Source organism: Leuciscus leuciscus, assembly GCF_965113295.1.
Source record: "Leuciscus leuciscus genome assembly, chromosome: 5".
In the NCBI taxonomy this organism is placed as follows: Eukaryota; Metazoa; Chordata; class Actinopteri; order Cypriniformes; family Leuciscidae; genus Leuciscus; species Leuciscus leuciscus.
In genome coordinates, this window is record NC_138729.1 from 11918582 (window position 1) to 11944410 (window position 25829).

Consider the following 25829-nt stretch of genomic DNA (forward strand, 5'->3'; position numbering starts at 1 on the left):
AGCATTCTCTTACCCGGCTGCGCACAGCCAGATGACCGTTCCTAGGTTAGGTTATGCGGGGGTGGGGTTTCCAGATCCTTACTCTGTCATTGGTTAATATTTTATTCTGTTGACATGTTTTCTTACTGCGAATGCTTCCGACACCTTCTAGCCAGCCCCCCCTTCACGATCTTGGCTGGAGCTGTCAAAACCACGCCTATGGAGCTCTACAATTGGTCCAGAATGCGTAAAATCTGCAATCAAGACGGTTTGGTTCATTAGTACGGGGATCCAGTGAGAAGGGGCACGTAAGACAGTGTGGTCAGGGAAGAACCTTCCAATTCTACATCAGTGCTCACGACTTGCGCATTCTTATTGGGGCTGCTTTAGATACTATAGTGGTTTGGACAGTAGGAAAGCTGTAAATCTACACCGAAGTGTCAATGTTGCACTTTTGAAGGATTTTATCACTGTGCTGCAACTGGACATCATCGACGGTAGTGACATTTCCTACCAGTCCTCTCCAACTACTGAAACCACCGCTTTCTTTCTGTTGTAAGAGGGCGACAGACAGTCGGACTTACGCGAGTTCAAGGCGCAGTTTATTTTAGAATATTATACTTCCATCTGGCTTTTTGGATGCACCGATGAGAGATCCAGTTTTTACAGCGAACGCTATGGCTTATCACCCTTTTCACGCGCACAGGCCGGCCGACTTTCCCATGTCAGCTTTCCTTGCCGCGGCTCAACCTTCGTTCTTTCCAGCGCTCACTTTACCACCGGGTCTCAGTAAACCACTGGCGGATCATGCGCTCTCCGGCGCGGCTGAGGCTAGCTTACACGCGGCGCTTGGACATCACCACCAGGCGGCTCATCTCCGCTCCTTCAAGAGCCTCGAGCCAGAGGAGGACGTTGAAGACGATCCTAAAGTTACATTAGAAGCTAAGGACCTTTGGGATCAATTCCACAAAATTGGAACCGAAATGGTCATCACTAAATCAGGAAGGTAAGGCGTTAAATATATATCTTTTTTTTTTTCCTTGTATTGATCATAACGATGTTCATGTATTTCACTTTGAAAATGTTTAGTAGCCTATATTTCACTATAGAAAATATAATTTAGTTCGAAATGAAATAAGACTATTGCTCGATAAATAGGCTATGTTTATACGCCAATCGACGGCACCGAACAGTCACAAACTCAATATCTATTTCATGTCAGCATAATAACATTCACATTCGTTCTGTTATTAAGGTTATTATATAGAAACTCGTCTGCGATATAAGCGCAGAAGTTAATGTATCTGAACAATGTAAATATCGCGCTAACACGAGGCGAACTAATTTTTAAGAAGAAGAGAAAAAAAAGCACCGGCCATAATTGGCTGTTTCTTGTTCTTCTTTTTTTTTTTTTTTTTTTTTTTTTTTTATCAATAGCCTTTACAAAACGACCTAGATATGAGGGATATTTATTTGTTTTTAACGGAAAATGTAGCTCAAATTGGCTACATTTTGAATTCATTTTAAAATGTCTTTAACATATTAAGTCAATATTTTGATGAAGAAATTCGGCTCAGATATGACTAATGTCTGTTCCGTCCACAGGAGAATGTTTCCTCCGTTTAAAGTGCGCGTGAACGGCCTGGACAAAAAAGCCAAGTATATACTTTTGATGGATATTGTTGCGGCAGACGACTGTCGGTACAAATTTCACAACTCTCGATGGATGGTCGCAGGAAAGGCCGACCCGGAGATGCCCAAACGAATGTACATTCACCCGGATAGCCCGGCCACGGGTGAACAGTGGATGGCAAAGCCTGTTGCTTTCCATAAACTCAAACTGACCAACAATATCTCGGATAAACATGGATTTGTAAGTTACATTACGTTTTCTGAAATTGCATGTCTGTATGTTAATGCAAATAGTTGTATTAAACTAGGCTACTCTGTAATGTCAATAGTCTGATTTCTTAGGAATGATTTCTGTTTCCTTATTTCCATTATAACAGGGAAATGTGATAGTATAAAGTTATCTAAGTGATCAAGAAGCAAAGATGATTACGAGATTAAGCTAAGCACAGAATTTAGACATTTAAGGTGCATTGGATTCCGAACGCGTTTTCAGCGTCTGTCGACTAAATGAAGCATGAAAGAGCAGTTGCCTTAACATTAAATGCCATGGGGCAAACTATGTCCCATGATCGACAGTGGGAACCAAAGATGGGATTTTTCACTCCAGGCTAAATGACACTATTCCTATCCACATGCATATCATTTAAATGGCAATTTAGAATATTGTTTTGTTATAGCTTTCGGTGAAATAAATAAATAAATCACTCAATTATCCAAACAAGGCCTCAACGATCACACCGAAAAATCCACCCATTATTACAGTACATTCTGCTCTCATAAAACCCACTATACTATCAATAAATAAATAAAAAAGTAAGAAACATTTTCATATGGAAAATACAAGCATGTTTTTATTTACTGTGCAGATATTTATTTGTGATACCTGATTATTATTGACCTGAAACTTTTCTATTTTTTTCCCCCTCAGACCATTCTAAATTCAATGCACAAATACCAGCCAAGGTTTCATATCGTTAGAGCCAACGACATTCTGAAGCTCCCTTACAGCACCTTCAGGACATATGTATTCCCTGAGACCGATTTTATAGGTGTCACTGCATATCAGAATGACAAGGTAAGTTACTACAGCACTTAAACGCAATTTTAATTAGAAATATTTTTTTGTAATTATCCGTTGTCATGTTATTATTATGATTATTATTATTTGTATTATTATAAGAACTGAAAGAGAAAAAACAATTTGTAACATGTATATTTTAGAATTCTGTCCAGTATCTTCCCTACCCGACTATTCCTTCTGGGATTTTTTTTTTTTTTTTGTGTGTGTGTGTGTTTTTTTTTTTTTTTCATGGTCATGAATAGAGTTGATTATAATTGGGATGACAGCACACTAGGACTGGTGGCCATATGACCGTAAAGTTTACTGGCCAGTTCAAATCAATACGGGCACCAAATAGTCGTTTGTATGTATAACTTGAGCAATACAATATGCTTAACAATCAAATGTGACCCCGTAAAAATGAAAGGCTTGTGCGGTGTTAAACTAGACTAGGCTACATCACGTGAAGTCACAATGAATTCGGTTGAACAAACGAAAGTACTCTGAGTTGTTCATTTAACAATTCAGTTATAATCTTGGCTTGATTAAGCCTAAACTTAATTCACAGAACAATTCAAACAGTCGTTGTGGATATATCAGGACATATTTGACATGTTTCATAGTTTATTTCACTAGATTATTCGATTGTTTGAATTATAAAAAAACACGAATTTTAGTTTCAAAATAATTTAGTGCTGTTCATTTGAAATAGGCCTACGGAAAATAAATACAATTTCTCTTTTTTTATAGATCACACAACTGAAAATTGATCATAATCCATTCGCAAAAGGATTCAGAGACACTGGGAATGGAAGAAGAGAAAAGAGGTATTACGTCTAAAGTTTTGTTTAACCATCGGATATGTAAAAATAATACTATTTAGGCATGACATAAATCTAATTTCAGTTTAATTTTCAGAAAACAGTTAGCCCTGCCGTCAATGCGCATGTATGACGATCAGTGCAAAGATCGAGATGGAGGAGATTCGGACGCTTCATCCTGCGAACAAACTACTGGCAGGGATTCAGTTCACTCGCCGATTGGATCAGCAACAAGTCCACTGAAATTCAACAGATCCAGAGGTAAAAACATGCATTGTGATGCCATTTCCGTAATTTAGTGCAGAGTTTCTTGTTTACAGTAGGCTAATTGTTTGTTAACACCAACAATACCTTTGTCAATTACGTTGTTTTTGAATGGAATTTACATTAGATTAATATATTTGAATGTGTATCATGTAGAATCCGATATTTTTTACAATTTGTTTTCTTTAAGTTGATTAACTTTACACTGCTGCTGAATGAGCAACTATTTAAAGCTATACTGATAGAGAATGAACTGATGAATATGTTTACAGTCAGTTGCCTGTTAGTTTTTTTAGTTACTGTCAGTTTGAACTAGTTGGATGACAGTGTTCTTCAGTGTGGTTTATCCTTAAAATGCATTGCTTTTAGCAGAATATATGAATATTCACTATATACATGGCATACATTAACAATTGAAGATGTTGCACGTTATAAGTAAATTATATAAAATTAATAAATTACTGAAATTCATACAATTAGATCAAATCAGCCATAAAAATATAAAGTAACTCCAAAAGCTGCTTTGTAGTTGTGATATAGCTGCCAGGTTAACACAGTAAAGGAATGCTGTAATTGAATGTGCAATTATACACTGTAAATATGCACAGCTATTGTTCTATGATTTGTAATCACCCAGTCTGTTATTTTATATGACATCTGATTAATTACAGGCTTAAATCATTTTAAAAGTGCAGATAAGAATTAAGGAACTGTCTAAAATTATTTCGCTACATTTAATCTTCATGAATGTTCTTAGCCTTTATCTATTATCAAGCATTGTTCCATTTTGTGGCGTTTAATGACAAATTAAGAAACAAATCTCACTTAAGATATGATCCATAGCAAACTGTGTGAAAACTATATATCGTAGTTTCTGACTTCATGCAAACTATGAATTGCACTTCCTGACATAATTTTTTATTATTTTGTCTTTTAATTTAGCTTAAACTATTTTATGACTAATTTACAGATGAATACTGTATTATGAAGTTTGCTGACGGATCGCTGTCATTTTGGTAGAATAGATTTGTGTAATGTGTAAATATTGTCAATTTACATGTTATGAAAATAGGATCAGTTGCTAATAGTTATAGTCCTCAGGGCACGTCATGATATATAAACGAAGTGCAGCAGATACAGAGAATGTCTCATGCACATGCTTTGGGTCTGCCAATTTGTCATCTGAATTTCATCACGATTAATTAGGAGCTCATTAAAAATTTTCCTTCAAACTGTCCAAATCCCATGAAGTCACGCTCATTGTGCCATGGATGAAAACAGAGGAAGTAGTTATCATGGAAAACATTTCATCCCATCCTTGTGTAATCACAGGGAGTAATTAAACAAGTCGGTGTGTTTTTTAAGGAGTCGAATTTATTAAAGAATTTTTTGGGTGGTTTTATCAAAAGAAAAAAAATCTGATGTGCTTACTATTCGTCTTTTCCAGATGACAAAAACTGCGATGAAAGCGACAACGAACTAGACCAACACGATGATGGAATGATCAGAGTCAATAGTCCAGATCAGAGACCACGATCACCATTCAGCCCACGTTGCGAGGACAGAGTCAAGGACAGATCTAACCTTGAAAAGAAAAGGGACTGCTCGGAATTGAGGAAAGATAACGATTCTGTCTTCAGCATCAGAAACTTGGAGAAGGACAAACTGGACAGCAGGAATTTGAAAGAATCAGATACCTCCAAAAAGGATGCAGACTCCATGGGCCCAGTCAAAGATGGCTTTTCCCCACTGATGGTTCAAACAGAGAGCCCGTCGCATTTCAGCGCAAGTCACTTGCAAAGTCTAGCCCTCTCTGGTTTACACAATCAACATTTCTTTAACCCACTGAGTGCAGGACAACCACTCTTATTTCACCCAGGGCAGTTTGCTATGACTCCAAGTGCTTTCTCAACCATGGGCATGGGACATTTGTTAGCCTCAATGTCTGGAGCAAGTGGACTAGAGAATGGAAGCCTCTCCTCTCAGAGTACCAGTTCACCCAACCCTTTCCCATTCCACTTATCACAACATATGCTAGCATCTCAGGTATGATGATTGTTTATGACTATGCCTATAGCTAACAAAATGCATTTCAAGCCTATTTTCTAAATGTTTGCCAACAGATATTATCACAGAGTCCCCAAGATAAAATATATAGCTTAGTAGCTAGTATTTGTTGTAAATATTTTCTGGCATAATTTTACATTTGTAAACTGTTTCATCAGTTCTGTTAAACAATGTAGGCTATCGCTGCATTTGGAATCAAGGGAAATTGGTGTTTATTAGGGGTGTAACAATACCCTTGAGTATTACGAATCAAAACGAATCAAGATTCAATACATATCACGATACTGAACTCACAATAGAATATTATTGCGATACTCCACGACATTTGATAAAAGGTTAACAAAAAATGTACTATTGATTAAAATGCTAAATTTGGTATTACATTGAAATGAAATGGTGACACCAGTGTTAGTATCCCTAACTGCCTATTCAAAAAATATTCATGATTCTGAAGCTGAAAATACAGAATTATTTTAGACGAATATGCTTGCACTCTGTCACTGACTTAGATATATTTAAAATAATGTAGGCTACTTTTTACTGAAAACAAGACATTTGGCCTTGTCAGGACCCACAAACATTCCCCCATTGCATTATTGTACATTATATTCAACAACATATATAGTAGTTTAATGTAGTACTGACTCTAAAACTCTGCAAACTTAAACTTAAAACTTAATTTTCATTTTGGGTAAATTACACACGATACATTGTCACTATCCACGATACATATTGATGCATTGTTGCATTACGATTTGTGTCACGATATAATGTTACACCCTAGTGTTTATGCTTAGAGACATTTTTCCATTATTTTATCACGCAGTAAACGAATGCAGATCTTTGCTAACCGCGCTCAGCCAACATATGTTCCTTTCGATGTTTTTTTTTTTTTTTTTTTGCGCAATAATATTTAATTAATGACTATAATTATCATATTTCTTGACAAGCTGAATTTATTTCTTTATTTTTGGTCCAACAGTGAATTAAAATATCTTCTTGTTGTTTTACATTTAGGGTATCTCCATGCAACCGTTCGGAGGATTGCTACCCTACCCGTACACATACATGGCGGCTGCGGCAGCGGCGGCTTCTGCTCTTCCTGCCGGCAGTGCCGCGTCCACCCTCAGCCGGAACCCCTTTCTCGCCAGCACGAGGCCAAGGATGCGATTCAACCCCTATCAGATCCCCGTGTCTATTCCTCAAAGCTCCGGCTTGCTCACCACCGGAATTCCAAGCACTCTGAGCGCGGAGTCAGAGTCATCGAAATCAGGCAGCAGGGAGAGCAGTCCCATATCTGAGCACCACAGCCATAAAACCGGAACCGGCCAGAGCTCAGGATCTCCCAAATCTTCAGGGAAGGATTCCATCAACGAACTGCAGAATATACAAAGATTAGTAAGCGGACTGGAGAAACACAGAGACGTGTCACCCCGTAGCGATTCACCAAAGTGACCCCATGAACACTACCGCGGACTCTTTCTTATTACATAACTATGCTTCAATGAAAATGAGTTGGTCGGTTGAACGGATGGCTCAGACAATGGAACATCCCCTATCATTAGGCTATCACAAGCCCCACACCTGGATTTCGACGAGAACTGTAACATAGGCTATTTTACGCCCCTCTTTCGGATCTACAAAGCATGCTGATTTCGTTCATCCTTGATTTGGCGATGAAATTATATTATGAATGTTCCCCTGGAATGTTCTTTAGCTATTTGAATGTGGATGCCAATTTTAGGCTCACATGTCAGTGTATTAAAAAAAAAAGAAAAGGAAAAAGGAAAAAAAAAACTGTAAACAACATATGAGGATGCTCAACGTTTAAGTTGCCTATGTCTGGGACCTTTCTTTCTAATTATTTATAATAATAATAAAAGTAACACGTATGTAAATAAGGTTAATGGACTGAAGGAGACAGATTTTAATTTATTCAAAAACTGTACATTGGTGTGTAAATAGTATTAGGTCTCAATTTGTAACATTTATATTTTCCCATTTACAAATAATGAACAATATAGCGCTTGATAGCAGGAAACCGAATGTGTTATGTTTGTGAAATCCTGCCAGATAAGTAAAGGAAAAGCCACTGTAAATCTAAATCTCTGGTGATATGTTATTCATTTGTAGCTAAATTCAACAAAAGATGTTTAAATTTAATGATGGTCCATAGGCAGGGACAACTCAGGTTTCTTTCTAATCTTGCATTGAGAAGGTTTCTCTTATGAGAGCTGTCTGTTTAAACATCTCGGTGCTGGATTTTCGGGTTAATGAGCGATTTTGTTGCAATTTCTCAGTTAAATAAAACGAAAGTGTTCATTTAGTCTTTTGTATTACTTCATTTATGTAAATACAGGACTGTATTTAGGCTATGTAAATATGATTCCGTGTAAATTATGAGCATGTTTTATTTTCTGTATTCTTGATCAGATCATGAGCAGTGTTATTGCCATTGTTTTAGATAAGATGCATGAATCGTGCAGCTTTTTTGCCTTGCGTGATCCTGGGATTCAAACATTTGTATCTCTGTTTGTGGGTTGAGATCAAGTAGCCTATATTTAATTTAATCTAACAATGTCGCCGTGCTTATATAAAATAGTCCTACATTAATATAGTTAAACTGTTTAAATTGGTTGTGCGACGTTCTGCAGTTAGCCTACATGCAGCTAAATGTGATGTAGGTGCGCCATCTGTTGATCGTAGTAACCTAGTTTATTGACAAATGTTGTGACAAATAATCCCAGGTAGCACATACGTCTCCAATATGTCTTATAAAGAGCACTTCGTCTGGAAAGCGCTGTAAATAAATATCTCTGATAGGCTAAACAAAAAGTCAGTTTTACATTTATTCTAGACCATAAACATCTTTCTAGTTCAAATCATTTTATAAAGCCTATCTATTTGACATCTGACAGGAAACGTCTCATAGACGTCTTGCAGATGAGCAAACACTCTAAACAGCCGACGTCTTCCAGATGACAACACACACATCAAATACATGTCTCTGCGATGTACGTGCTATCTCAGTCACTGCGATCTAATAATAAATAGGTTAATGATTTCTGATCTGTTGCAGTATAAAGACATATTGGCAATGTCTTAAAACATTTCCATTTGTTCACCATAATTCGTTCACCAGCTTCAAAAAGCACATTTGTGTTAAGCTATTGTACCGACTTGCTTGTTACAATGTGTTGTTTGTTCTGAGCTGGACTTCTTAGGTGTGTCGGTCGTTAATACATTAATCTTGTCTTCACCTGTCCTATCTCTATACTGTACTACCATTATGCCCGGGGTGGGGGAGGATAGGGAGTCGAGAAAAGTGTCACCGTCCTGGTGGAAGGGTTAATCGCCTCGGCAGGGACGCCTCACAGCCTCAGCAGCAGACAGTCCTTTGTTCACAATCCGGCGCCTGTCGCCTGCCTGCCGGCCACACAGTCTCTGCACACCCGCGCACAATGACCGACGGGATCTCCAGAGTCCAGGCTGGTAATTAGAGAGCCCCATCGCCTCTTTTCTTCTCTTTCTAAAACCATAATCACAAAACTCGTTTTATTGAGAGGCTATTGTTAAATTCTGTTACGTCCAATTAACAGAGCCAAATTCTCGACCTTGTACTCTCATGGAGAAAAAAATGTTTGTCTAAAACAATTAGTCAATGACTGATCACTTGGCTCCAATAGCCGCCTCACCGAAGAATGAGTGCGTCTATCCCTCCGAGCGCTTCTAACGGCGGATTCTAGTGCATTTAAAGTTTACCACATGTTAACAAATATAGTTGTGTTTTTATAGGCCTAAATCTACGCATATATAACCTGTGTAAGTAGGTCTATCTTTTTTTTTCTTTTTTACATTCATGTGGTATCGGACGGTGAATTGACAAATCAAAAGCCCAGTCCGACTGCCATAACAAGCCTGCAGCTTTATCAAGCCTATCAAAAATGTATCACGAAAACTTAATAGCCTAAATGTTTTGTTTAAAATGTTTCCTTAGCTGCGCTACAGTTGCACAAGACTAAACACTCTAAAAATGAATGACAAAAATGAATTCCTTGTCAACGGTAAAATATTTGGTGACCATAAACTCTAAATGTTGCCTAGTTGTTTTCTTGGTAGGGGCTTCTGTTGCTTTCAGCAGAGAGATGCAAATTAAAGCTGCATAAGGCTATGGTAACCAACAAAGGGAAAGTCAGTATGTGGAAATATAATTTAAATAGTTTGAAGAAGCCTACCAGTCTTGCCCGAATCTTTGATGACTACAAATCATTATGCTTGATACTTGTATCACCCAGATTGCAGGCATGACCTGTCATTCTTATTACTGAAGTTTTTTTTTATTGCCCTTTTCAAGTTCACATCGCCCTCTGCTGGTAAATAATGCAATGAATGAGCCCATCATTTCTTGGAGAGGTGTGTGTTGAATTTATAATCTGATTTTGAACAGAAGTTGATTTTATTTTTGCCTCGAAATACGGGTATACCACTGAATAATTAAAAGAACAATGCCATTTTGACTCTTCATACATTGATGCTTCAATGATTCCGAACTGCTGGTCAAGTCAAACCGATTTATTGTAATGCCTGAAGCTAAACTGTGTTAAGCTCAAAAAGACGGACACTTAACACAATTGGACACAAGGAATTAATCAATTGCAACATGACATTCACAGAGTGCAAGTAAAAAAAAAAAAAAATTCTGTCAGTATATTACACAACCTAAATTGTTTTTGGTATTATACATTCAGATATTTTAAAGATGTTTTGAACATGACAACTTCAGTCTTCTGATTCAGGATGTCAGCTCTGCCTGGATATTCAGACCTGCTAACTTCAAACATTGTGTTTGGTTGAGGTTACAGTGTCTGTGTTCAGTCGAGTCATGAAATGTAACCTTACCCCTGTGTTTTACCTCCCTGTTTATTAAACCAGACTTTTTAGTAAGGATTGATGAAATACTTTACCACAGTAAATCAAGGCATTCACTTTGTCTGAAAATGGAAACATAGGTTATGCATTGTTTTGGGGTTTGTTTTTGTTTAAGACTAAAATTATACTAGACTTTGAGCAACTGCACCACTGCACCAACAACTTGGATGAAACAATGAAACATGTCAGTCTCACCTAAGAACATGTTTTAAACTTTAAGATGTTTAAAGCATTGACAATGAGAATGCACTTGTCTCCTGACAGCTAATGAAAAAAATAAACTTTTTTTTTACAGGGCACTTAAAGATGTTACTTTAAAAATCATACATTTCAAACTGAGAAAACATTTTCATTTAAACATTTGCTAATGATAGGATATGCAGTGCTTATTAAATTAAATTAAAATGCAGTTCAAGACAATGACTTTAATACACTTTAAAAAACATATTTGATGAACGTGTTCACTTTCTAAAAGAAAAATACATTTTTAAAACTGTAATAAAGAAAGAGAAATGTAATTAAATGGCTAAAATTCTCAGGGAAAAGTAGTTTGTCATATTTTACTGTTGTTTCCTTAAAGAAAATAACCAAGCAGTTTTGTTTTGAAACATTACCAATATTTTAGTAAATGTAATGTAACCAATATGTAGGAAGTCATTTTGTTGTTAGAATATTTATAAAAAAGGAAATGAAATCACAAAGAGGACACCTGTATTAACAATCACGACTATGTGTCTTGTCTAAAGGTCAGAAAAGTTTTCATTCTTTAGGTCAGTTCAGGTAAAATGAAGTAAAAAAGAAAAGAAAAGAAATTAATAAATACATATAAATATATAAATAAATATTTTATATATACATATATATTAAATGTGTAATAGATACCTATAGATGTTTTTTTCTTTTCTTTTCTTTATTACTTTTGTTAACTTTAAGGTCCAGCTATAACAACTGATAGAACATGTTGTGTAAGACATTAAATTTGATGAAGAATATGGATCAGAATATGGATGAAAATAAACTCTACAACATATTAAAAATGGGATGATCACACATGCAACAACAAATAGGCTAACAAAAAGTGAATAAGAGGAACATTTAAAATGGTAACCATATTGTAAAACTAACAAATTTTAAAACACTTTATTATTTGCATTTTATTCCCTTTTAACTATAGTAACAAACAAAACAGGAACTGTCACAATACTATTTGATTACATTTAGTGAGCAACCTTGTTATAGTTAGAAAATAAAATCTTATGTCAGAGGGTTTTCCTTTAACCATGAGGGTGTCCTCCTTTGAGATGGTATATGTAAGGGATAATCCACGGCTAGCTGTGCATTAAACAATTTCAATGCACTTCGCTTCGCGTCGGGTGGTTCTTTGAAATAAAATATTAAAAGAATTTAATGCACAGCTAGCCATGGATTATCCCATCATGGTCTTTCAGAATACTCGATTCTAATTGGCTGGAAGGTGTGCAATTAAACTGTTTAATGCACTGGTAGTTCCAAATCAGTTGAATCACTGTTCTATCCACCTTATTTTTCAGGTAAGAGCAGGCGCGGAAATTTGTAATTTTAATGTGTCTGGCTTCCGGTGTCATTTGCTTCCAGTTAATTTTAGCTGTACAAAACACCTTGCTTCCGTGTTGAAAATAAGGTGGATATTAATACCCTGTTTTCATTGAAGCACACACACACACACACACACACACACACACACACACACACACACACACACACACACACACACACACACACACACACACACACACACACACACACACACACACACACACACACACACTCACACACACACACACACACACACACATCACTTGCACAAAGAGAGCGCAGATCGCTCTGCGCACACAGAAACATTCAGGAGCACAGAAACTTAATGCTGCCCTCGCGACTTTTTGTAATACAATTTAGTAACATTTTGTAATAAAATAGAGAATTAAAATTTCTCAGTAATGACGGGTTACATCGCTTTTTTGAATTAAATAAACTCACAGATTCCTTGTTAATGGAGAGAGAGGTGTTGACAACCTGATCTCTCGCAATTCCTACCTAGGCTATTTTACGAGGTGTAGCAGAGCCCGTCTACGGAGAGCCTTGGCACTTCCTATTAGCCCCATTGTATCGATCTTGGTTGCAGTTCCATTAGAATTCCACTGGAGGTGATCGCGGGCGAGTGCAGACTGAATGGGAGTCTATGGGGCTAGACGGCTAAATGTGTCTCTTTCACCCGATTGCCGTTGAGAAATCTCAGATTTTATTGTAGGTTTTGCAAGTTCAACATGGGTTATAGGTCGAAAGTTGAATGAACGATTTCTTACAGTTTGAGTTGTTGTTGCCCATAACACGCTAGCATTCTGCTAATGACGTCAGCATTCTGACGTCATTGACATTTTAAAAGACTTTTTAAACCAAATAAGTGACTCTAAAAAATCTAACACCCAGCAATGTGTAATTTCTTTGCATCTCCTTTCGAATACAACATTCAAATTACTAGACAAAAAAATTATATCCTGACAAAAGTGGATTTTGAGGGTTTTTCGCCATAGACCTCCATTCATTCTGCACTCGCCTGCGAGCGCCCCCGCATGGACAGAGACGTGTTACTGCAGCCAGTCCAGAAACCGGAAGTAAGCAGAGAGTGCCAATTCTCTTCCTATTAGACATTCTCTGGGTGTAGCTATAATTCGTACGACCTCAATCGTAGCCTAGGCCTAGATAATTTACGAGTTATCCCCCGCCCCTAAACCTACCCGTCACTGGGGTTTAGACAAATCGTACCAATTTGTACAAGTGACGTCATACCAATTAGTACAAATTAGCCACCTTGTAAAATACGAATTGGTCGTGAGATAGGCGTTGGAACAGACACATCTTACGAGTTATCCCTGACCCCGCCCCTAAACCTTAGTATGCGAAAATAACCGTCAATTTTACCCTTCCGGTCAAATATTGCACTTCTCATCAAGCGGTTCTTCGCACACACGTCGTGCATTAAAATAATTTAATGTACAGCTGTGGATTATCCCTATATTTTAATTACTTTTGCTTGACAATTACACCATTTTAGTCATCAGAATATAAGCCATTATAGCAGGAGTCATTAATTAAACCAAACATTTTTAGCTAGTTAGTTTTTAATGTATGAAACCAACATGAATTTAATGATTACATTTTCTAATATCTTGACATTTGGGTTTTGAACTATCTTTCTTTTGTTTAGCATTTTGACAAGATTTTTCTCTTGCTCTGGAAAAGCTCTGACATGCTTTTTTGTTATTGACCCTTACTCAAAAGTTGTAGATGTGGCTCTAAAAAAAAAAAAAAAAAAAAAAAAAAAAAACTGCAAGAAAACCATCTGTGGTGTCTTGACGAATATTATTTTAGATTAGCTATTCCAACTGTTGCTAGCAATCCCAGGCAAAAGGCCTCCAGGAAGTTGAGAATTATTGCGATCACAAACCTGGCCTATTACAATGGTAGGCTACCCCTTAAAGAAGGCACCTTGACCAGTTCACTCTGAGGCAGGCAACTGAAGTGTATTAAAGGTGTTTTTGGATGAAAGATAGAGGCAGTAACTGCAAAGTAAACCTTACCTGGGAACTCAGGCTTACCTTTATCTAACCTTTTAAACAAAAGCTGGAATGTAATTTTGAAAACTTCAAACATCGTTAATGTAGTGCTGCTCGAAAACAACTGTTTTGCTTGGCATTATATTGTCACAATTCATTTTGTGCCAAGGAACCCACCAACTCCATTTATTGTACTGGGGGTTCACACAAGAGCCTCCATTTCCCTTTGCCATGTGTGGGAACCTTTTAGCATCTAAACCTTTGCCAGCATCGGTTCTGAGTTTCCTCAGCGCCACCTTGGTGAACAGTATGATCAAAAGCAAAGCTAATGTCAAGGCACCCTCCCCCAGTCCCCTGTAATCATTCCCACAATATTGTGGGCAGCCAAACCACGCGTGCTCTGTGTCTGTCATTAATGGACATGTGTTCCATATAAAATAAACCTGACTCACAATAGCCTGCCACTGAACCTCACTGCTGGTTGCGTGACAGAGGAGAGACTGTCTCCATGTGGATCCATTATTGCAATGTTGTGATGCTAATGTTCAAGTAACAGTTTAAAGAGCAAGGGAGCTAAAAGGGGGAGAGGGCAAAGGAAGAGTGGCGGAATGGTTCAAGATACTGAGCTGAAAGAGTTTCAGGTAATTTGAACTCTATAAAAACTTTAATTTACACACACTTTACAACACTAAATTAACAGCTTTAGTTTGGTATTTTCTGGGTTCAGTAAAAGGTAAACTCAATCAACAGTATTTTTTGGCATAACGTTAATATAAGTCAAGTCAAGTCAAGTATGTTTCAAAGTGCAAGTTTTTGAAAACTAGTTTTGAAAGCGGTACCGTTATCACTGTGTAAACTTCAAAAACGTGAAAGTGTGAAAACGGTGATGGCATGTACATGCGTATTACGTGTTTAGTCTAGGCATGCGCGTTTGAATGTATGTGCGGGCGTGTAGTCTTTCTTTACAAAGTGACATCCAAAACTACTTGTCTGGCCTGCATAATATAGTGTTTTTAGTAGTTTCTGCAGATACGCGTGAACGAAAAAAAAGCACTCGCGTTGCTTCATAAAATTGAGGTTAAACCACACTGGAGTCACATGGATTACTTTAATGATGTCTTTACTACCTTTCTGGGGCTTGAAAGTGGTAGTTGCGTAGACTGTCAATGGAGGGACAGAAAGCTCTCAGATTTCATTAAAATGATCTTCATGTGTTCCGAAGATGAACAAATGTCTTACGGGTTTAGAACGACATGAGGGTGAGTAATTAATGACACAATTTAAATGTTTGGGTGAACTAACCCTTTACTCTGGTCTAAGGTTAGGCTTAGGTCCAAGATTAATACCTATAGTAAGGACATTACATACATGTAGAACAGAACTGTAAAATACCAAAGTACCAAAATTGTCCATTTACTTTTATTGAAGTTCCTCAAGAGCAGAATTATTTTTGTGGAAATCGACATTATGTCACAGATGCTGTCAGTTGATCTTAACTTGAATTGAACATTACCGTAACCTAAAAATCAGCATAGATGAACTCTCCGTTTTTTTAAAAAGGAAATCACTAGCACATTCCCCACATAATCTCATTCTCTGCTAGACTGGAATTGTTGTGTGAAATCATTGTACCAGGGCTGTGCTCATTAGCTCTATGGCTGCTGGAGCCTCTGTTAGTCCTGCACTTGGATGGACTGTCAGATCCAGTGGAATGCTTGAGAGATGATGGGGGTAAATAATGAGAATAGAGGGGGCAAACAGACCCATATGGAGCCCCTGCACTCATTCTAAGTTAGGCTGGAGAGCAGGAAAAGACAAAGTTAGAGTCCAGTGCCTTCTGGGAAATTAGACTGCAACTAAATAAGGTATTCACATTTATAAGTTGTTATTAATTGACTCAAAATATGGTTACCTGGTACGACACTGCATACATTTATCAATTTTGTTTCATCATAGCATTGTTTGTTGCATCATAGGCTCATTGGGAAAAACGTTGCTCTACCTACATTTTTGCAATAGGCCTTCTCCAAAAACATACCCAGACATACAATTCAATGCACTTTACAGCGGAAATGAACACTTGTGGGAGTAATACACCAACAACTTTTATTCCTTTAAAAAAAATATATGCTTAGAGGTGCAGATTATTAATTTATGAAGACTTATTTGCATGCGGTTCCTAGCAAAATACTATGTTATGATCTCAAAACACTTTTACCAGAGTGTACAATTTGTAAATTGATACATTTTGATGTTTGCATCACATAACCATGTCCATATGGCTTTTCTGAGGTAGACAGCTTGAACCGCAGCTCACCTGGAACAGCATTGCGGAGTGCTTGTAGTCCTGTGAAACACGAGTAATAATAAAAGAGCTCAAAGATTTGTAGAAACAAAAAGGAAATGTTTTCTTTTTTTATACACAGGATCAGATTTTTGCATTGGGGAGGGGGGGGGGGGCAATTACAATTAATGAGGAGAAATATATATTTTTTAATCATTATTATAATTTCACTCTATTTCTAAAACTCTGTAAGACAAATACTTTATAATAATACAATTTAAAATATTGTAACTGTCAGGCAGAAACCTTGTTTTTCAATGCAAATGTATAAACACTTTAACAAATAAGGTATAAACAAACGACTCAAGATACACTATACAGGCTAATGTTTATGTATTTGAAAAGCGGAGAAGAGTGTCTTAAGGCTTTTTCACACCAAGAACAATAACTTTAATGATAACTTTATTAGCTTCCACACCAACGCACAATTTCATTCTGTTTATTCTGAGCGTCCTGCGGTATCACCTTCCGCTTTAAATGCTTGAGCTCTTTAAAGCAGGATGGATTCTGATAGGCGTCACTGTTTTTATCATTCACCAGCAGGGAAATAAATTGTTCTTAGGGCCAGTTCACACCAGAGGAAAGATGTCGTTGGAATCACTTTGAGAACGATTTTTTTCCAGCTGATGAACGATAAATGAACAGCGATACATTGAACAGCCATTCATAATCCATTCTGTTTTAAAGAGTGTGAGCTTTTAAAGCGGCGAACAACATAACATAAATATATGTTGTATATTTATATACAACATAAATAATGAATAATTATTTTTCTTGTATTATCCGAGAATGTTTGGCCATGCACTGTGGGCAGTGACACACTAAGTGTGTTTTGACTGCTACCCGTTTTGCACTGTGTGGTTAGAGAAAAGTGGGGTTGGTAATCTCAGGATTACCTCAGAAAATCGACTCGAATCTCAGCTCTGCTTAGAACCCTCAGGAAGCACTCTGTATCGCAGCAGATCAAGTGTTTGCTCCTTAAGTGTTTCTTTTGACAAATGGGGATACAGGCAGGCAGACTGAAGCAGGGATTAAAGAAAGACTGCACCAAAACAGATCAAGCATACGGCAAAAGGTGATTATTTGTCTAAAGAAAGCCACAGAGGTTTGTCAGGGCAACTTTGTTTGAAGATAAGCCGTTGTTAGGCTAGTCAAGCTCATTATGCTAACTCAAAGCTCTCCTCCATTAATATAGGACAAAACCCTCCTCACATTATGACACACAAGGCGATTTGTTTACCGTTTCCTTCATGTAAAGTTCATAGTAGAGAATGAGAACAGCAAACGGCACTCCTGCATATAAACTCACACAGACTAAAATGCCAAGTTCAAAAGAGCCATATCCAACTCTAAATGTTGTGTTAAGTTAGCTGTCTTAAACATGTGTTGGACTAAAGAAGCCAGTTGCTTTCAAGGTTACTAGCAAGCATGTGACCTGTCCCATTTAACAGGGACAGGCATTTCTTAGATACCTGCAGCTTATCTGACCATAGTTACTTGGTGATCACCTAAAGCTGGTGCATGAAGTCAAACTAGGGGATTTATTGCCTCATCCCTGGCTTAAGAAGGCTCTTATCTGAGGGATGAGCCACAGCTTACGGCCTAACAGCTTCATCCAAGCTGCTCCCATCTGACACAGATCTTAACCATCCAGTGTGTGTGTGATCCCATCAAGGTGAGCGTACATCTTAGAGGGCATACACTCGGGCCATCCAAGGAAATGGATCTTTGGTAAAGACCAAAGGAGGGGAGATGCAGGGTAAATTCAGGGTAATACAACTTCCGTGATATTATAATGAATAATAAAGCCTCATTAAAAGACTGACATTCTTGAAAAGGAAACCTTATTAAGTATTTTGGTATATTATTGTTAAAGAAAAATCTATTCTAATGAATGTAAATTCAAATAAGTGTTGCAGCCAACATGCAGAAAAAAACATATAACCGGAATTTATATCATAGAAAAAAACACTGCAGACCCTCACTATAAAAAAAAAAAACGTTTACCTACAAAAATATTTTACTTTTTAAAAAATATATATAATAATTAAGATGTGTGCAGTCACATGTTTTTGCTTGATGGTTACACGTGACATTTTTAGAGTCATTAGATATACTTTTTTTTTGACAATGGTAGAACAATTTTTAAAGCATTTAAAGCATAAAGCAATTTTTTATTTTTTTTTTACTATTTTATCTTTATCATGGGCAGATGGTAAGTTTACACGACAACGATATACTCAATACAGAAAAGTTTTTCTTTTGCATTTTTTGCGTACAGACGACAACGTTGTCAAAATGATCCCCGTTCACACGGATCCGCGAAAACGACTAAAACAGTCACTTTGTAAAGACACACTTTGAACCAATAGACTGAACACGTAATACGCATGACGTCACCGTTTTTTTATACAAATTTGCGTTGTAGTTTACACAGAGACGATAACGGTATCGTTTTCAAAAACTTGTCATTTGAAACCCGTCAAAAGTCTGCAGTTTCAGGCCCCCAAAATGGCGTTGTTGTATAATTAAATGGCCAAAACGCATAAAAAGTTGTATGTTATAAGACGCCCCTTGTGCTATATGTTATTGACCCTACTTCCTTAAATGATTTTCACTTTTTCTTTAGACTTTAGCCTTCTTGCAACCACCTTCCACTCACAAAATGATGTGATATCTTCAACTTGTTTATTGTTTATGTAATATATGAATATAACCGAGAAAAAGGGGAGTTTAAAATCCCACTGAAGCTCACTTCTCCTCCCCGATGCACAGCTCTCCTTTCTCGATCGTAAATTCATGACTGATAGCGGACCTGCTCTTAGCCTCTTTGATAAGATAAGACACAATCAGCCCTACAGATAAAAGAGGGCCTGCTGACCCTGCATACAGGCTCCAGATGTACCATGACTCACAAACATACCTCTGGAATGAGAGCAAGAGAGAGAGAGAGGCTGATATATATCAGTAAGCATTTGCTGCAGGCTCTCTTCCTATTGCAGGACAAGAGGCTGAACAACAGCACTGGACACTAGCAGACACCAGCTGAATGTGAGTTATGCAATGCAGATGAAATCACGCTGAAGAAGCGAGTTATGCTTTCACAAGGAGCGACGATCAGATAACCTCTGCAACTCTGCAGGGCATGAATGACTGACAGTCCAGACATCTCAGCCTGTTAAAGTCCTTCTCTCATCACAAGTCAAACACGTAGAGTCGTGTGTCTGCGACTGTGTGTGTTCGTGTACAGGGGTGTTAAGGTGAACTACTTAAGCCTGTGGGCCTCTGTGTTGTGACAGTTCATGCTGATGTGCACAGCTGAAGATGAAAGGTGAGATAGTATGTTTGCTTACTTTGTGTCATGCATCTTGTTTCGGCTCTGTGACGCCAATATGCAAAGAGAAACGCAGGTAACGCGCATGAGCACGCACAAACATGCCGAAGTGCTTTTGGGAATGATGGATGTTCGGTTCTGCGACACCAACACCTCCCATCCTCCACCACCAAATACAACTTAACAGCCTAGTTAAACACTAATTAGTCTGAAAAGACAGTTTAACATCAATCAAAGTTTGAAACGTCTGTTTTTTTAGGGGCGTTGGGCATTCATGCTTTTGATGGTGATTAAACCTTTTGTTCTTATCTCACTGATTACTAAGATAGAGGAATGAGCTTTTCTCGTTCTTATCCGGTGGACGACGGCTTACCTGGATCGGGAAGAATCAGTGAGCAGATATTTTGTCTTCAGAGAATATTCCGGGTTCAATAGAAATGAAAGGGATAGTTCACTCAAAAATGAAAATTCTGTCATCATTTTCTCACCCTTGTGTGGACCACTCCTGTATGAGTTTCTTTGTTCTCACACACAAAAAAAAGATATTTTAAAGAATATTTGTAATCAAACAGTTGACTTTAGCCATTGACCAACAATTGTTTTGTGTTCAACCGAACAAAGAAACTCATACAGGTTTGTAACAAAATTGGAGTGAGTTCAAGATTACCGAATTTTCATTTTTGGGTGAACTAACCCGTTAAGCTCAGTCTGTATTTTGTGGCATAATGTTCATTACCACAAATAAATATTTTCAAATTAGGACTATATTGCTAACTAAAACTATTCAAACATTTTTGTTAATTAAAATAAGGCTAAAATAAAATAAAATATAAATATTAGATGAAACACTTAAAGGAGCTGTATGTAAGAAATGTATTTCAATTAATCATAAAATGGCCCTGATATGTCACTAGACATTAAGAAATCATGTTCATTTCAAATACTTATATCACTGACAACAGTAGTCCGGCCAGGATATTGTCATTTAAAAAGTGAAGTTGCAGCCCTCAACTGATGTTGATGTTGTCATCTTGTGTTTTGGCCTGAAGCGCCACCCTCCACCTATCTACCAATCACGAAGTCAGTAGTGTTTCGGCATCGGGGTTGCCAGCTCTGCTCTAGTTGGAAGCTCCTTGTAGTAGCCTACGTTCCTGCTGGATCCTGCAGCCTATCTGGCAACCTCGAGTCAGGTGGGAGGGGGAGGGGATACACCGCTCTACAGTAATTTGAAAGTGATTGCAGTACCAGTTTTGGCCACAATCTTACATACGTCTCCTTTAAACTAAATGAAAATTAGAAATGCTGCCTTGGCAAATAATTGGAAAAAGTTTAATTTGAAGCGCTAAAATTACTAACTGGAAATATATTTTAAGAAACTAACATAAAACTAAAAATGAAACAAATGCACATAACAAAATTACAAAAAATTAAGCTAAAATTCTAATGAAAACAAGCTTTTACTATATATATATTTTACTATATATATATATATATATATATATATATATATATATATATGTGAAGAGTTCAGATGCAAAAGCCTCTAAGTGCCATCTGAAATTTTCTTCTAGAATGATCATTTTTATCAAGCTCGTATATTTAAGTTCAGTAATTTCACTTAAATGACAATTATTAGGTAATTTGCATTGCCATTTAAGTGAATTTACTGAACTTATATGAGCTTGATAAAAATGATCATTCTAGAAGAAAATTTCAGACGGCACTTAGAGGCTTTTGCATCTGAACACTTTTTATTATTGTCTATTATTTGAGCTGAAAAGTCATTTTGTTGTCATTTTTACAATCACTTTGGTTTATTTTATTTTTATTTTACAAGTTTTATAATTATTTGTGTATAAGAAAAGGATAATAACCTATATGTATATTTAGAAATTAGCTCCATTCACTTCTATTATAAGTTCCACACTGTTACCCAGATTTTTGCTTTTCTTTTAAAGAAAAGGATGGACAAGAATTAATGGTAACACTTTATAATCACTGCATGCTTTAATCATTAGTTAAAGGGTTAGTTCACCCAAAAATGAAAATTCTGTCAGTAATTACTCACCCTCATGTTGTTCAAATAACACAAATTACGATATTTTTGATGATATCTGAGAGCTGACTCGCTCCTTCATAGGTTTCTAAGCAATTTAATTCTGTCGGTCCAGAAAAGTTAGTACAAACATCGGTAAAATAGTCCAAGTGACAACAGTGGCTCAACCTTAAGTTTATCAAGTGACGAGAATACTTTTTGTGCGCAAAAAACAAACAAAAATAACAACTTTATTCAACTATTCATTTTCTTCCGTGTGGGCCTCTAACATGAGTTCACGAGAGCGCCGCGGCACATGCGCGCAAGTAAATTATATAATCATTTACTTACACTTTCTAAGTGATCTTATGAACCACTGACAACTCCTAAATAACTGGTAAATAATGCAATACTTCATTTAGAATTGATAAATTGATCATTAATAAAGTATGAAAATACAATTATTAAACATTATAGATATGCTTATGAATTAAGAATAAAGCATTTATAGTTGTATTTATAAACTGCTTATTAATGTCTATTAATGCTTTATAAATGATTAATTAACTGTTTACTAATGCTTAACCAATTAGAGGGTAATCAACGTGGTATTTTTGTGGTAATCAACATTATGCTGTTAACTGAGTTTAACTGTTTGAGGCAGAGCATTAAGCAATTATTAGTTGACATAGTTTTGTGTTTCTAAGTCTGTTGCCGTTACAGTAGTCACATATTGTATTTGGTACAACAAAACATCAAACTTCATGCATCAACTAAATGCCAGTCCTGTACTTTCACTTTAGCACCAGCTGACTAAAAGTAAATACGTAAATGACCTACAAAAGTGAAGTTAGTTTTGCAAAAAGGTGCAGCAGCATTTGTTATTTTATTAAATGCAATGTCAGCATGTGAGGTCAGTGCAGAGTTCAGAATTGAAACTCTAAACTGTAACATGCAAATCTTACCTAATAATTTTCCGTGTGGATTTTTGGCAGACCAGAGGAGTTTTGTAATTGAGCCAGATTGAGCGTGGGTTTAAAGCTGTACACCCTTGTGAAGTCACCTGTGAGAAGGAGGTCGGACAGTACAGATTATCCCATCAGATTATCCAAACCTCCTCCTGTACCTGCGTGAATCCCAAGTAATCCCTTCCAGATTTGCCAAAGCTAAATGTCACCGTACTTGTGCAGATAACACAAGCTTGTTCTAATCCAAAAATGTTGTACTTTTTTTAAGTAATGCCATCAAGTTCAAATTTCCAAAGGTGCAGATAAAGCATCCTGTGATAAGTACATTCATTTGTAGTAATACGCCATCTAAAGATCTGACAATGTAAAAATAATGTTATTATACTTTATCAATATTGCAGATGAGAGCACTTGCTTTATTTACCTAATCATTAGGTGCATGGTGTTACCTGAAGTGGAAACCCTACATTAAACAGTACATTTGTTCACTGAGTATTTCTATGCGCTTTACAATTTATGGCGTTATAATTTTTATTTTTTTTAAATGCTTCAACTCTCACATGGATTTTTGAATTAAACAATATTATCCACAATTACTCTATAATGACTCTATTATGCGAAGATTGTGCTGAGATTTGGTCAAAACAGAGCTATAAGAATTATATAGACATAAAATAATAATTCATGCATGTGTGTGTGTGTGTGTGTGTGTGTGTGTGTGTGTGTGTGTGTGTGTGTGTGTGTGTGTGTGTGTGTGTGTGTGTGTGTGTGTGTGTGTGTGTGTGTTGACAGGAATGCTAGATATGTTAGAAGCCTATCTTCAGTTTTCCAAACACTCGAGATACTGATAAACCTATAATATTTTCTTGCAGGAATACATCAGTTTATTACAGTGTTATTTTATTAACGTTTATAACAACTGTTTTAGTATAGTTTTTTTTTTTTTTTTAAATAACCATGCTTTGAATTTTGTATCCATTAAAGACAGCATGAAAGGGAAGTTTCAATAGTCTTTTTCTTTTGTGATAGTCTATTGTGATCCAACAAGAAAAAAATGAAAACAAGAAAAAATGTAGGGCAGGACTTTGTTTTGTCCATCAGGAATTGATTGGGTCATTTAAATGTCATTAAAATAATGTGATTCATTAAATAATTAAAGTTATTAAAGATTACGATGGCACATGAATAAAACAAAAATGATGTGAGTTGTTTTGTGTGCGAAGCATGATGTTCAGATCCTGGCACTTTGCTCTAGTTTGGTTTCGGTTCTGTGTTGGGGTCCAGACATTCACGCTTCATGTGTTTGTCATCTATTGTTAGTGTATGGCATGAGCATTCGATCATTCTCTGTGTGCTCTGGTCTCCTTGTGTGAGCATGTGTGGTTTCAAGTTTTTCTGTGTGTGCTGTGTAGCTCCTGTTTTCATCGGCCGCATGCTTTCATGTTTTGTGTTTGACACTGAGTCGGTGAGAGCTCTCATTGGCTGCATGTTCGTGTCATGTTTTGTTTGAGCATGTATTTTTGTCATGTTTGGTATAGGCACGTGGCTTGTCATGTTTGTTTCTATGTGCCATGTGCTCTCCTGTCTATTGTCTTAACCTCGCCCTTCTTGTTACCTTATTATTGGTTTATTTGCTCCACCTGCTCTCCCTTGTTACCTCCTGATTTCCCTATTTATTCTCCTTGTGTTTGCAGTCCTGTACCAGTTTGTTGTCATATGTCCTCCTCTGTCCTGCCTTGCCAGTGCTGTTGCCAGTCTGTTTTCCCCTACAGGGTAGTGTTTGTTTGATTACTGATTTAAATATATATATATTTTTAAATACATTTTTTATTTGAATTCAATAAAACTGTTTTCTATAAATGAATAACTCAGATGCAAAGGCCTCTAAAAGCCACCTCTGTCAAATTTTTTATAATAATATTAAGTGAATGCTCTCCGCACATAGTATACGTTCATTAAATACTTTCACTTCAAACTTACTAAATCCCAGCCTCAGCCCATTCAGAAATGTCGGTACTTTTAAATACATAAAACATAAAAATGTTAATATTAAAGAAAAAACTTTAGACAGACTTAGAGGCTTTTGCATCTGAAGTCTTCATATGCTGATTGATTGTGATGTTTATTTGTTGATTTACACAATGAGAAATATAAGAAGAATCATGTAACCATTATGTATTTCAATGTCTAATTGTGTGATGTGTGTAGGTATTGTTATGGTACTTTTTTGTGATATTCAGTAATGGGAATGAGAATATTTATGGTCATGTTTTTTTAGAATTTTCAAAGCTTTGAATAGATGATGTAGTTGTGATGTGTACGTATAATTATGTATACTCTTTATGTAAATATTTTCCTATGGGATAAAGTCAGATTTCTGTATATTACATTGATTACGGCAATATGTTTTTAAATGGCCGCAGGTGTATGCTTGGAAACACATGGCACTGATGAAGGGTTGAACCAAAAAATGTTTTGCGCACCTTGCACCATTTTGCACTTTTGCGCTTTATTTGTGGCCTCTGGACAATAAAAACTTGTGAGCTTTTTGGCCAATTCTCGTGTGCGGATCTTTTTTCTGATTTAACGAAAGTCCATTGCAACTCTTTGCTCGAGTCCTCATTCCATTCATCACCTTAAACCTGGCGATTCTACAAATCCTTCAAACAATTCTAACAGCTCAAAGTGTTTATCAAGAATACAAGTACTACAGTATAGTGACATCCACTAGCAACATTATTGAGGTCTAAATCTCCAGAACATTCTAACTCATTACAACTTAATTTGAAGAATAATAAGCATA

The 25829-nt window shown here is 36.7% G+C and overlaps 1 protein-coding gene across 2 annotated transcripts; it reads left to right on the top strand.

The window, feature by feature from the left end:
* Positions 1–267: 267 nt before the first annotated feature.
* Positions 268–8149, top strand: tbx2a (T-box transcription factor 2a). Of its 2 annotated transcripts, none has more exons than XM_082171436.1 (7): positions 268–985; positions 1585–1852; positions 2540–2686; positions 3422–3498; positions 3578–3753; positions 5204–5802; positions 6841–8149. In XM_082171436.1, the coding sequence occupies exons 1-7, from the start codon at positions 627–629 to the stop codon at positions 7276–7278; spliced, it is 2064 nt and encodes a 687-aa protein (XP_082027562.1). In that variant the 5' UTR covers positions 268–626; the 3' UTR covers positions 7279–8149. The 2 variants fall into 2 exon arrangements, with proteins under 2 accessions (XP_082027562.1, XP_082027563.1); XM_082171437.1 differs by having other exon boundaries at positions 3590–3753.
* Positions 8150–25829: the final 17680 nt, after the last annotated feature.